The sequence below is a fragment of the Ictalurus punctatus genome, chromosome 13, assembly GCF_001660625.3.
Source record: "Ictalurus punctatus breed USDA103 chromosome 13, Coco_2.0, whole genome shotgun sequence".
NCBI classification, from domain to species: domain Eukaryota; kingdom Metazoa; phylum Chordata; class Actinopteri; order Siluriformes; family Ictaluridae; genus Ictalurus; species Ictalurus punctatus.
In genome coordinates, this window is record NC_030428.2 from 19,507,681 (window position 1) to 19,521,861 (window position 14,181).

General features: G+C 37.3%; 1 protein-coding gene across 1 annotated transcript in view; it reads right to left on the reverse strand.

The window, feature by feature from the left end:
- Window positions 1-14,181, reverse strand: part of abca5 (ATP-binding cassette, sub-family A (ABC1), member 5) — a 38,552-nt gene that overhangs the window by 15,235 nt on the left and 9,136 nt on the right. The window contains exons 12-26 of the mRNA XM_017484061.3: window positions 14,012-14,122; window positions 13,522-13,697; window positions 12,718-12,837; window positions 12,489-12,627; window positions 12,313-12,403; window positions 10,761-10,900; window positions 9,819-9,938; window positions 6,485-6,686; window positions 6,203-6,369; window positions 5,767-5,894; window positions 4,788-4,925; window positions 4,509-4,622; window positions 4,165-4,335; window positions 2,027-2,140; window positions 1,591-1,728 (exon numbers count right to left, since the gene is read on the reverse strand). Of these exons, the coding sequence (XP_017339550.2) occupies window positions 1,591-1,728; window positions 2,027-2,140; window positions 4,165-4,335; window positions 4,509-4,622; window positions 4,788-4,925; window positions 5,767-5,894; window positions 6,203-6,369; window positions 6,485-6,686; window positions 9,819-9,938; window positions 10,761-10,900; window positions 12,313-12,403; window positions 12,489-12,627; window positions 12,718-12,837; window positions 13,522-13,697; window positions 14,012-14,122 (2,069 nt within the window). The remainder of the gene's footprint in view (window positions 1-1,590; window positions 1,729-2,026; window positions 2,141-4,164; window positions 4,336-4,508; window positions 4,623-4,787; window positions 4,926-5,766; window positions 5,895-6,202; window positions 6,370-6,484; window positions 6,687-9,818; window positions 9,939-10,760; window positions 10,901-12,312; window positions 12,404-12,488; window positions 12,628-12,717; window positions 12,838-13,521; window positions 13,698-14,011; window positions 14,123-14,181) is intronic.

Genomic DNA, 14,181 nt, shown 5'->3' on the forward strand with positions numbered 1-14,181 from the left:
TGAGAGCACAGATGCCACAGACATCACACAGCTGTTAATTTTTTTGCAGGGAGTTGATGATAACTTTTGCATTACAGAGGAGCTGCTTGATCTTAGGAGTCTATAGGGCACAAAAACGGGTAAGGACATTTTTGAAACTATGTCAAATGCAACTGACAAAGATGGAACTTAAATGGTACAAGCTGTGTGGAGTTACAATGGATGGGGCTCCAGCTATGCCAGGTGAGTGCAAAGGATTGGCCTCTATGGTGTGTACCAAGGTGAAAGAAAGTGGAGGTGAGGCTGTTAGAATGATCCCCCAGAAGCCCTCTGCCAAGCCAAAACAGTCCAGCTTGAGGATGTGATGAACAATGTTGTAAAAACTGTCAACGAAATTCAAGCACGAGGGCTGTACCACAGAGAATTTCAAGCTTTTCTATCTGATGTCTCTGAATACGGGGACCTATTTTTTTTTTTTGTTTTTTTTAAACTCACCTATAGTGGGAACAGTGTTGCTGCAACACTGTTCCCACTATAGGTGAGCTAATACACACACACACACACACACACACACACACACACATACACACACACACACATATATACATACATACATACATACATACATACATACATATACATATATATATATATATATATATATATATATATATATATATATATATATATATATACATATATATATATATATATATATAAATATATATATATATATATATATATATATATATATATATATATATATATATATATATATATATATATATAAATAAACACAGTATTCATACATTAATAATAAATAAATACATTAGTAAAAAGGCTTTTAGAACAAACGATGTTAACAAGCCTAATAACTTATTTGTATAATAAGCTTAAACATACTGTAGCCATCCCCTTTTCCCCTTATTTTTCCTCACTTTATACAGGGCTGTGAAGGGGGAATCACCATCCTGACTAAGAAGTAATCTGAGGTTGCTGTTTTGAGAATGAACTGCCAACCCTTTTTGTAACAAAAATATGAAAACCCATTAATGGAAAGCTGTGATTTAGGCGTTTTTTTTTCTCTTTAAGCTTATTCAATTATCAAGCATAATTTACCTATATTTGAGTGATATTGCTAACTTTAATACACTAGAGGTGAGGCGATATACTTCATCTCTAGTGAGTGGCCCAGACCTTCATATATTTTTCTGTATGTGGCCCTCAGTGAAAAAAGTTTGGACACCCCTGGTTTAGAAGAATGGGCCAAAATCACAAATGAATACTGCGACAGATTAATTTCTTCAAACAGGAAGTGTCTTGAAGCTGTCATTACAAACAAAGGCTTCTCCACTAAGTATTAATTACATTTCAGTTCGCGTCTTCAATACTTTTTTCCTGTGTCATTCCACTTTATTACACATAACTTTATTTATGGACTTAAATGTTGTGAATCCTTTATATGTGTGGATTTCTTGAGTTAATACTGATCACATCCAATACTTATTTCCCCCACTGTACATTGCCAGGTTTGGTGGCAGAAACATGGTGGACATATTTAAGATTTCACACGCAAATAATAATTGTGGATATCAAATTACAGAAGATTACCATGGTAATGCAGCTGAAGCACCCTATCAGCGGATACAGTGGGTTGAAGAAACACAGCACATTATGTAGGAAACGTGTTAGTCCAGGATTATCATTCACAAAGACCATCTGAACCATGCAGGCAGACACTAAACAAACCTGAGTCCAAAAAAAAAAAAAAAAAAAAAAGATACATCCAGTCAATTAGCCTGAGTTTCAGGGGGGGAAAAAACCCTCCATTCATTGTTCACTTTTAGTTTTTTTTAACTAACTCTAAAAACTGTTGCTTAAAGCCGTGTACACTTTGTATTTTGGTACTGAATACATTAAAAGAGCACCATTTTTATAAAGAAAAAATATATATATTTGGTTGACATTTAGTGAACAGTAAAGATGCTTTTTATTATTATTATTATTATTATTTTGTGTTGTGCTAATATCTCAGTCTGTGACATACCATCATAGAGACGACGGAGAAAAAGTCTCTGTTGCTCTGGACTTTAGTAAACATGAAAGACACACAGTATGTGAAGAGGATCATGGCTGGGCAGAAACCAATGAGAGAAATAATCTGAAGAAAAACAAGCAAAAAAATGATGTGACTGGTCATATAAAAATTTTCATACAGATGCTGGTTGTTAAACAAGAGTTATACAGATACAGAATACAGAAAAAGTCTTTTAAGGCAATAGGAGCTGTGATAGCGGAAACTGTGTGTGTCTGATTTTTCAGTATAGTACATTACTGTCGGATTGTAGGTTTATAAGTAAAAGGATGAACTGTGTAACTCTTTTATAGATGAATACGAAAAATGTTTACTGTATACAGTGGTGAAGAAATAAGTACACCCCATGGAAATTTTTTATTTTATTTTTTTTACATATTTGGACAAGCAAACATTTGATTTTGAAACAGTGCCTATTAATAGAGGTGCTACAAATGACACATAAAAATTGACATTTTGTAGTAATTTTCACAATTTAAATTAACAAAAAAAAAACAGAGCTGTCATATGGAAGTAGGTACACCCCTACATTTATCACACCTTCAAATCCATATAATTTGAATCAGGTGTTCAAGATTGGGTGTCAGTGATTAGAACCTGCTTAGGGAGTGCAGGTGGTACCGGTCTTATGTAAACCTCTCACATCTAGTGTCTGGTGTTCCCTTTGTAATTGAGGTGTGTGGTGCCATCATGCCAAGATCTAAAAAAGGTTGTGGAGGTTTAGGTGTCTGGCAAGGGATTTAAAAATATCTCCAAATTATTTGAAATATATTATTCCACCGTAAGGAAAACGATCTACAAGCGCTTTTAAAACGACTTTTCAAACGACTACCAGTGTATCCAGGACTGGATATCCCAGCAAATTCAGCCCAAGAGCATACCAGCTGATGCAAAAAGAATTCTCCAAGAACCCCCAAATTTCATCACAGGATCTGATAGTAAGTCTTGCAGCAGCTGGTGTCAAAGTCCATGTTTTAATAAACAGAAAGAGATTGCACAAATTTGACCCACATGGGAGGCATGCCAGGAAAAAGCCTTTGCTCTCTACAAAGAACATTAGAGCAATACTACAGTCTGCCAATGAGCATATAGGCAAAGACCAGGCTTTTTTGGAATAATGTGGTCTGGACAGATGAATCAATGATAGAGTTGTTTGGCCACAGTAACAGCAGACATGTTTGGCGCTAACCAAAGACAACTTTTAAGGAGAAGCACCTCATAACAACTGTGTAGCATGGTGGTGGAGATGTTATGGTTTGGGGTTGCTTCGCTGCCTCAGGGACTCGACAGCTTGCATTCATTGATTAAACTATGAATTCTGCATCATATCAAAGAGTGCTTGAAGATAATGTGAGGCCATCTGTCCGAAAGTCGAAGTTGAACCAAAAGTGGACCTTTCAACAGGATAATGATCCTAAGCACACTATCAAATCCATCAAGGAATAGCTCAAAAAGAAGAAAAGGAGGGTTGTGGAATGGCCTAATCAAAGACTAGTTTTAAATCCCAAATGTTGAGGGGGGATTTGTAACAGGCAGTACGTGCAAGAAAACCCTCAAACATCTTGCAACTGAAAGTATATTGCATGGAGGAGTGGTCAAAAATTCCAACAAGCTGATGTCAGAGACTGGTGGACAATTATGCAAAATGCCTACAAGAAGTTATTTCTGTTAAAAGGGGGCAATACTAGCTTCTGAGGCCAAGGGTGTGCTTACTTTTTCCACAGAATATCACATCTATTGATATTTCTGTGGAATAAATGATTGAAAACGTTATTTTTCCTTGTATTTTTGTTCAAGTGTATCAACTTTATTAATAGGCATTGTGTCAAATATGATCAAATGTTTGCTTGTCCAAATATGTCAAAAAACCTAACAATTTCCATGGGGTATACTTAATTTTTCACATGACTATATTATTATTATTACTGTGCTCATTTCTACTCTAAAGATTCTTAACAGGGCTAGAATAATCAGGAAAACTCTAGTGAGAAGTTGCTTTGAACTAAACATGTAAATGCTCAAGGTAAAATATTTTTTTAAAATGTATTATGAAAACAACTGTTTCATTTCATGTATGCTTTTCTCCTCACCACAGCCAAGACATTGCTGTTAGAAAGCAGGTCTGTGGAGTGAAAAGCGAACAATGTGCAGGTCATACAGATGAGGATGAGGTAGAAGAAGGGGATATCTACAGCTGCTTGCCCACACCAGTATGCTGACGGCACCAAACCAGAGATCCTCAATGTTGAATGACACTTTATCTAAATCAGATGCAAAAACACACCATAATTTAATCACATCATCTCTTCTGGCTAGATTATCTCTGAAATGATGGTCAAGGGAAGACATGCTGATTAATGCCAAAGGGTAAACACTTTAAGGTAAACAATGTTTTAGAAATTAAAATATAGCTGAAAGATATCCACATGAATACCTCTCGATCTCGTGTATGGTCCATTGCGAAATAGGCTGGCATTCCAGCTGCTAGCATACTCAGTATCACAGCCTCAATGAAAACCTCAGCCTGAGTTGTTGAATCTGCAATTTGCTAGAAAAAAAAAGGAAAGAGTTACAAACTGGACTGCTCTAACAATACTCACTCTCTCCTGTAAAAAAAATAAATAAATAAAAAAAAAATTAAAAAACCACAACAACAAAGAGAATGTTAATGATGGCATGGAAACACAAATCTGAAGTAAATGTTGACACTCACATAGTCAAAGGGTTTGGTCCAGGTGTTTATGTGACCAGTACCATTGTAGCCTCTGAGGAGAGCGTTGCTCAGAACATTCACTGCCATTGGCAAAGAGTGCACTGTAGTACTGTTAAAGGCTACAATGTAATTAAAACCCTGAAATGATAAAAGGAGAAAGAGAGAGCTTAAATGAGAAAAAGACAGAAAAACCATCATTAATGACACATCACTTAAGTCAACTGAGTAATGAGACACAAATGGTCTGCGTAAATGGTAAATGGTCTGCACTTATATAGCACTTTTTAAACTTAGCGGTTCTACAAATTGCTTTAGACTGTTACACACACTCACACACACACACACACACACACACACACACACACACACACACACTCACACACCAATGGTAGCAGAGCTGCCATGCAAGGCTCTAGCCTGCCATTGGGAGCAACTTGGTGTTCAGTGTCTTGCCCAAGGACACTTCGACATGTGGAGTCACGTGGGCCGAGAATTGATCCGCCAACCCTACAACCCGCACTACCACCTGAGCCACAGCCACCCCCTCAAAAACTCAAAAGAAAAAAAAAGGAACAGAGAGGCAGCAGAGAGGCAGCAGAGGCAACAGGCAAGAAGTGAGCATTTAATGGATTCAAATTCTGCATCATGGTGCCTTTCCAAGAGTCACTTCTTGGATGAAAACTCCTTAATCAATGATACACAAGCAAACCCTTACTACTTCATAGCTGTCAGCTTGAAAGAAACAAGAGATCCACTTCACTTTAGCTTTACATTCATCTCATTCACACACTAATACATTAATAGACTAGTTTAAAGCAAGCATTTCAGAATAACAGTTTTATGTTTAAACCCCTCAACGACCATAACATTATCAGCAAAACTGGAGCTGAAATTCCTGAATCTATATTAAAGCCATTACAAGCAAAAGCAGTCTGTTGCTGAGTTTTTGGTTTTGTTCCATTGACTAAGTTTGACTCACCTTACTGGAACCTGTTACATTGATGGCAGCACTGTGAGGTGCAGCAGACATGTAGTCCGGTTTCCTCATTATTTCCACCTTAATGTCCTGGGACTCCAGATTATGAATGAAGCCTGATATATCTGAATCTATGACAGAGAAAAAACACAAGCAGAAAAAAAGCTTCAGCCAAAACCCCACTGTGTGGCATCAATAATAGCATTAGGCAAAAGAATCTATTGTAGGTCTCTGCAGACTTTCCTTTATTGAGACCCATATAAAGTAATTCCGTTAAAGTATTCCTCTAATTGACACATTAACTTCCAGATATTGATAATCTGTCAGTATTTAAATAGGGCATATTTATCATTCAATTAAGTAAATTATCTGCCTGTTTGCTCAGCCTTTTTAAAATCAGTAAACTAAACTCCCATCCAAGAGAAGCAGGCAGACAAACCAGAGGAGTTGAGCACGAGCAAGCTGGTGGCATATTTGCGAGGTGCTTCATGGCTGCGAAGCAGATAAATAGACTTTAACTGTATCTCAGGGGAGTGGATCTTAATATTCCCCGTAGCCAGTGAGACAACCAGCACTGCAGTCAAGAAGACCAGGAACAGAGTCACACTAGTGTAGGAGAGAAACACCAAGAAAAAGACAAATAAGTATATAACGAATCTCTCATGTAACAGCGATCACCACTATATAAATGAGAGATTTCTAATGCAATATCTGAACTCACTTGTATATGATGGGTTTTTTCTCCCTTTGCAGGTTGAGCATATGGAGCCAGGCCACAGTGCTAAACTGCTGAGTCCAGAGGGTGTGGCCAGTCACTGCATCATGCCTGCCCTCTGAGAAGGTCAGAAGTCTCTGGTCCACATCATCCAGACAGGAGGGGTCACCTCCTTCTTCTACCTTCTCCTGGTTAAACACACTGTAGTCTGAAACAGAACAGGCTAATGTCAACATTGGTCAATCTGTGGTAAACTTTAATACTTGATGTGTGAGTGGGTGTGCATGACTTCATATAATTAAATATTGACGATTTATTTTGTATGTGCTCTTACATGCCTGTGGATTACATATTTTCCTTTTGGGACCTGGGAGGAAATGTAAAAATTGAAGAAACACCCCCCCATTATATTTAAAATATTTAAATATTTTAAATATTTAACTTTTTTCAATGAGAATCTGGAAATTAATTACAACTGGGCATGATACAGCTTCCAAACAGCTTCCAAGAGAAAGAGAGTTTGTTTTTAAATACATTACATTATATAACATATTATATGTAATTATATATCAAATTAAATATATATTAGGGATGCACCGAAATGAAAATTCTTGGCTGAAGCCAAAACCGAATATAATGACAAATTTGGCCAAAGGCCAAATACATTTTTCACCTTTTTTCCATTTATTTTGCCATTTTTTTTCACCACTGCATAAATTAAATAGTCAAAATGTGCTTTTTACTATTTTGTCTTGCTTTTCAAATAAAAAAAATCTATTACAAAAACTACAATTTCAAAATATTTATTTAACACTGAACATTTTTTTTTTCATTCCAGCAGGCATAGGCTACCAACAAGGCACAATATAACTTTAAATAAATAAATGAGTAAAATAAAAATATTTTTATGTGGTCATCTTTGAGCCCCCCTTGAATAGCCTATGTTAGGCCTATAACTGACTGCTGAACGAATGTAACACTCTGTAGCCTACAACAAAAAAGTGCATTAAAAAGTGCATTGACAAGGGTGCAAAAAATGGTTCTATTCAGCTATATACGGCTGATTATATTGGGGATATATACTGCTCGCGTCCCTGTACACCTCGCGGAGTATTATAGTAGATATAGTGTAGTTAGATACGTTGTTAATGTTATGTTCCTTGATAGATTTAGTTAGTTTAAACTATAGATTAGTTCATTTAGTCCCCACTGGTTTTTCCGCTCCCAGTCCACATTACCAGTTCATGTTTCTTGTTTTGACCCTGTTTTATGTGACCGCGACTTTGATTCCCTTTGCCTTTCTTGACTAAGTTTTTTGGATTAGGATTTGGATTTGTCTGCCTGCCCTTAAATAAATACGTCTTTACCTGCTTCCGTACTCTACTCCCTTACGTCTTGCAACGTGACAGAATACACCAGAACAGAAACAAAACAAACCCACGTGTCCACAGTAAACATCCGAAGAGCACATGGCTCGTGCATGTAGCTCGTACATGCGCACGCCCCCTCATCGAGGTCGTGACATTAGTGAGTCTCACTCTGGTTGCTAGGCTATTTGGTCACATCATCAAACACGTGATTGTTCGGTCAAATTTATTCGGCCTTTTCACTTATTCACTTTCGGCCGAACACCGAAAATGCTTTTTTTTTTTTGCTATTTTCGGCCGAATAATTTCGGTTGCATCCCTAATATGTGTGTGTGTATATATAAATATATAAATATATATATATATATATATATATATATATATATATATATATATATATATATATATATATATACACATATACACACACACACACACACACACACACACATATACATACATACATACATACATACATACATATATATACACACATACATACATACATACACACACACATATATATACACACGCGCACCCCAATGAGCCTTCAGCGTGCATGACCCTGTTGCCAGTTCACCAGTTGTCCTTCCTTGGACCACTTTTTGTAGGTACTAGAGGTCAACAGATTGATCGGTTGTTGTTGTTCGGCACCAATAATCGATTGCTGGAATTAATTATACTATTTAAAACTATATATTTGGTTCAGTCTGGATGTATATTTATTTACTTTAATATTTATTAAGAGTTAATATATTATTTCATTTTTAAAAATACAGTGCATTTTTTAATGGTACACTCAGTACTGTATATTTTTTAAATAAAGTTCAGCAATATTTTTATTTGATTGTTATGTTTTTCATTCAGTATCAAAAATTGTCGGTTGATTAATTGGTTGTCGGTGGGTACTGCCCAACTGAGTTACGGTATCAATAAAATCCACTATCGGTCGACCTCTAATATGTACTAACCACTGCATCCTGGGAACGCCAGGGCTCTACAGTGCAACCATTTCACTCGCATTGGTGACTGAAAAGTACTTTGTGTGACTGTAAAAAAATATTTAGGCACACCGCTGACCTGTTCAGAGTTGTATAATACAACTGGAATAAAAACTACAACCCCACAATGCATCTACACCGTGCAACAGTTACTTTCACACTGCTTTTCAATCACCTCAGTCAACTGAACAAGTGTGCAAATACTACAAAGAAGCCATTATGATGAAAAGAGTAACACTGTAATCATCTGCTTCTCTCAACTCGCCGATCTCACAATCTGCCATCTTTTATTGATCACAAAAAATTACCTGAACCTGTGACTGTGACCTGCTCGTGTAGCCACAGCAGCGTGAGGTACAAGTAAATTAATAATAATGCTAACGCTACAAGGTGGGTGTAATTCAAACTTCTTTATTAAATAATTCCTCACCAGTCATATTCAAGAGTAGAAACTGTTCAGTCTGTACACATACAGTACACTGCCGCTCTCCTTCACTCGCTTCACCAACTCTAATAGACAGTGCATTCACTTCATTTAAACTCACGGTTGCCAGATATCACCAGAAAAGTCAACTCCAGTTTCCATGTTTTGATTTAAATTTGTGACTGTGCCCCTAAATTTTTGTAAAGAAATTGTTACCGTAGAGCCCTGAACACCCCCACAAGACCTGCTGTTTTGGAGATGTTTTGATCCAGTCATCTAACCATCACAATTTGGTCCTTGTCAAAGTTACTCAGATCCTTACACTTTCACATTTTTTCTGCTTCTAACACAACAACTTCGAGAACTGACTGTTGACTTGCTGCCTAATACATCCCCCCTCTTGACGGGTGCCATTGTAACGAAATAATCAATATTATTCACTTCACCTGTCAGCTGTTTTAATGCACACACACACACACACAAAGGAAGACAAAAAAGCTTCAACTTTTATCTGAAGATGTAAAATTCTGATTGAACATCCATCTTACCCGTCTGGTCCACTTCCGCTTCTGCCTCCAAACGCAGAAAGACATCTTCTAATGTTGTCATGGAAACACCATAGTTTATGATACCCAAGTCAGATCTACTGTCCAGCTTGGCAAAAAGTCCTATACGTAAGATGTAACATTAAATGTTATCCAAACATGCCATATAATAGAACACAGATTTACAAACAATAGTACGCTCATTAGTAAGAAGGCAGATTAACTAATGTCATTTTCTTCATTATGGAAATGTTTAAAACCTTGTACCTGAACTATCAATAGAAACAGATGGGTGAAAAATAAATATTAAACTAATTAATATAGTGTACATTATAAAAACATTTAATAATCATTTCATACATATCAAACCATTCAATGAGCCCTTTTGCCCTAGGGTAGATGCTGATAATGTCATCCTTCAATCAGGATAGAAATGTTTCATCATATGTTAAACATGATCAATGAGAAGAGCTTTGTGTTGATTTGCAGTGAAATGGACCCAAAGCATACCAGCAAAATGTATACAGCATTTGCAAGCTCTTGTTTTTGTTTTTTTTTCTTTAATTTGACTCATGTTTGTGTTTTCTTCACATCATAAAGACATGTACAACATGTACTGTGTGGAAGAGGATGAGCTAGTAGATAGGTTCCTGTCAAACACCGAGACGACACACTCCAAAACACTCTGGCAGACCCAACTAACAACCCATGGCTGCCAATATGAACACTGTGTAGTACTTACCTACTTAGTAATTATGCCTGCCAATCTGATGTCAGCAGTTGTTTAAATCATATACACCATAAATGGTGCAGAGGCATAAAACATGGTGTTTCTAAACCCATCAATCAACACTAGAAAACTGTTATGCAATCTTTTATTCAGTCAAGCATAAGGCAGTGTGCTCTATGGCAGATGGTGAAGCAGAAGGCTAACAGAAGACAAACCTGGAAATGTTTCCATGCTCTCAAAAGGCAATGTGAATGTGAGTTCAGCTTCTTGTTGCCTTGACAACTCAGCCTTCAAAACATGCTGCTTGACCAATGATGTGAGGCTGTCTACCTCACAGGTTTCAGTCACAGACATCCTACACAATGTGAAAATAACATGTTTAGGAAAGACACCATCTTGAAGTGAACAGTAATGTTATCACCTTCCTTTCTAAGCACACAAACACATTCTGGAAATGGCAAGATAAACATAAATGTAATAAAATGTAGGGATTTCATTATTTAAAAAATAAATAAAAATATATATTTTTTAAATATGCTATATGATAGTCAGTTAATTAAAATATCTACAGTGTTATCTGTTATTTAAAAATGAACCATTTCGTAACCAAAAACAAACAACTTGTTCACAATTAAACTGCCTTATAAAATACTCAAAATTCTTATACTATATGGGTAGCATTATTTGGACCAAAGTAGGACTGGGCGATGTATCAGGCTTTGGAGATATATTTTCAAAAGCGATAGAAGACGAGACAATATCATTAACATTGATATACATAGATAGACGTTGCATTAAAACTTATTTAAGCTTATTCAACTCGCTAGCTTTTGCGTCTTTCCACTCTCACATGCCGCACGTAACCCTGTCCCCACTCACTCGCTCCCATTTTCTGGCACAGGACACAGCCACATGCACAAGGCAAGATAGCAACAATGAGCTGGTTTGTAAGAAGAAAAACAATGGCTCAGCCATTTGGAGATGGTTCAGGTTTAAAAGGTCGGATGAGCATCAGAGCAAAGTAATATGTAGAGAGTGTAATAAACATGTCACAATACGTGCTGGAAGCACTACAAACCTCTTTCACCATTAACAACAGCAGCATAAACTACATTACAAAGAATGTATTAAACTTTGTGGAGGTTGTGCTGTTGCAAGTCAGACTGGAAAGCCTTCTGCCCCAAAACAAACCGCTTTACAGGCTTCATTTACTCAGGGTGTGCCCTATGAAAGGAAAAGTGCTAAGTGGCGAGACATAACAGAGGCAGTAGCCTACCACATTGCTAAATTATGTTAAACAACAGAAGAAGTATTCTCAGATGTGCACATTTTTATTACATATAAAGATTTTTTAGTTACAGTTCAGCAGGAAAGGATAACCTGTACGTTTACTTTTTCAATCAGTCTGTTACTGTCTTAACAACCAAAGGAATATATTGAGATGTGACTATTTATGTTTTATATATTTATGCAATTTTTTATTTATATGTTGATATTTACAAAGCTGTGTGTATTCTCAAACAGGAAGAAACCTGTATTGGCACTTTATTTTGATCAAGTTGGTTTACAACTGAGCATTTAACCCACACAAACAGTATCGAGATATACAACGTATATCGCCATTCAGCCCAAATATATCCAGATATGACTTTTGGTCCATATCGTCAAGCCCTGGACCAAAGGTTTTACAAACCCAGTTAAATATTTTTTTAAATAATTATGGAATAGCTAATATAAACTCAATATAAACGCACATGCAACACTGACCTGAGGTGGTAGCCAACACCACATTTAGTTTTGAGGTAGAGAGAAGAACCCACACATTTCAGCTGGCCTTGAGAGATAATTGCCTTACGATCTGTGGAGCCAGGAGATTTAAACAGCAATATAAAATTATCCTGAGCGTGAACGTGTGTGTGAGCTGAAATAGTGGTGACGCAGACCTGCAAGTATGTCCGCTTCATCCATATAGTGTGTGCTAAGGACAGTAACTCTGCCTGCTCTGCGACTCTTCAGTAATGACCACACTTGGTGACGAGACACTGGGTCCATACCAGCTGTAGGTTCATCCAGAAGCAGGATCTTCAATTCCCCACACACATACACAAATAAAGGGTCAGAGGCATTCACCTATATAATCATAATTCTGAGCAGTAAGGGCTTTCTTCCTACCTTGGGGTCTCCTAGAATTGCAATGCCCACAGACAGCTTCCTCTTCTGACCTCCACTCAGGTTCTTGGCCTGGGCATCCATGATCTTCTCCAGGTCTAGAGCCTTCAAAACTTTCTTAACCTTACAAAATAAAAATGTCAGGTGTGAATTCACTGGCTAATAAAACCCATAATTAATGTATTAACTCCTGTTTTCTTTTGGTGGTGTGCATTTAATTAAATGCATATTCACCCAAAAAATTAAAATCAAAGTGTGACTAGACATATGTAAGTGATGGTACACTATTTGGCCTCAAGTTTATAGACACCTGACCATCACAGCCATGTGTGGGTCTTCCCGAAGCTGTTACCATATAGTTGGAAGTACAGAATTGTTTAGAATGTCTTTGGGTGCTATAGCATTAGGATTTCCCTTCAATGGAACTGTGGGGCCCAAACTTGTTCCAGTATGACAATGGAAGAACTCGAGTGTCCTGCACAGAGCCCTGACTTCAATACCACTGAACACCTCTGGGATGAACTGGAATGCTGACAATGTGCCAAGCCTTCTTGCCCAAAATCAGTGCCTGACCTCACTAATGCTCTTGTGTCTAAATGGGCAAATCCCCGCAGCCACATTCCAAACTATTGGAAAGCCTTCCCAAAAGAGCAAAATTTATTATAACAGCAATGGGAGATTACATTTTGAATGGAGTGAGCAATAAGCACATATGGGTGTGATGTCAGGTGTCCACAAACTTTTGGCCATAGTGTGTGTGTGTGTGTGTGTGTGTGTGTGTGTGTGTGTGTGTGTGTACACGCTAACCTCATTATCAGTGTCACAGGGCAGAATGCCTTTAATAGCTGCAAAAATCTTCAGATGCTCCTCTACAGTCAGCACATCAAAGATGATGTTGAACTGAGGGCAGATCCCCACAAGCTGCTTCATCTCAACCCCATCTGCTATTTCCGCCACCGGGGAGCCATATATGGTAGCAGAGCCTAGGGTCATAAGAGCAACAACAGCCATACTTTTAAAGGGTGTTTGCCATATCTATGAGTTAACTCACCACAATTCAGTCACATTTTTCTGGCCAAACAGCATTCCTGAAAATATATGAACATTTAAATTAACAGTTTTTACAACAACCCCACATTGTGATGACAGTCCCAAGTGACCAAAAGGCATTTTTACTAACACCACACAGTTTTAGGTGAACTTTCAAATTTGCTCAATATAAAAATATTCAAACAATCAAAGTGTTAATAAAACATGCTGTATCATGTTCGAATTTTGTTATCTGAATTAATCACACCTTCTGTTGGAGGACAAATGCCACACAGGATGTTCATGAGGGTAGATTTTCCTGCTCCACTGTGACCCAACAGAGCTGTAATTTGGCCTTCATAGATATCAAAGGTCAAACCTAAAACCAAAGTCAACATTACAAAGGAAGCCTCTACTGACATGCTGCTTTTCAAGGGT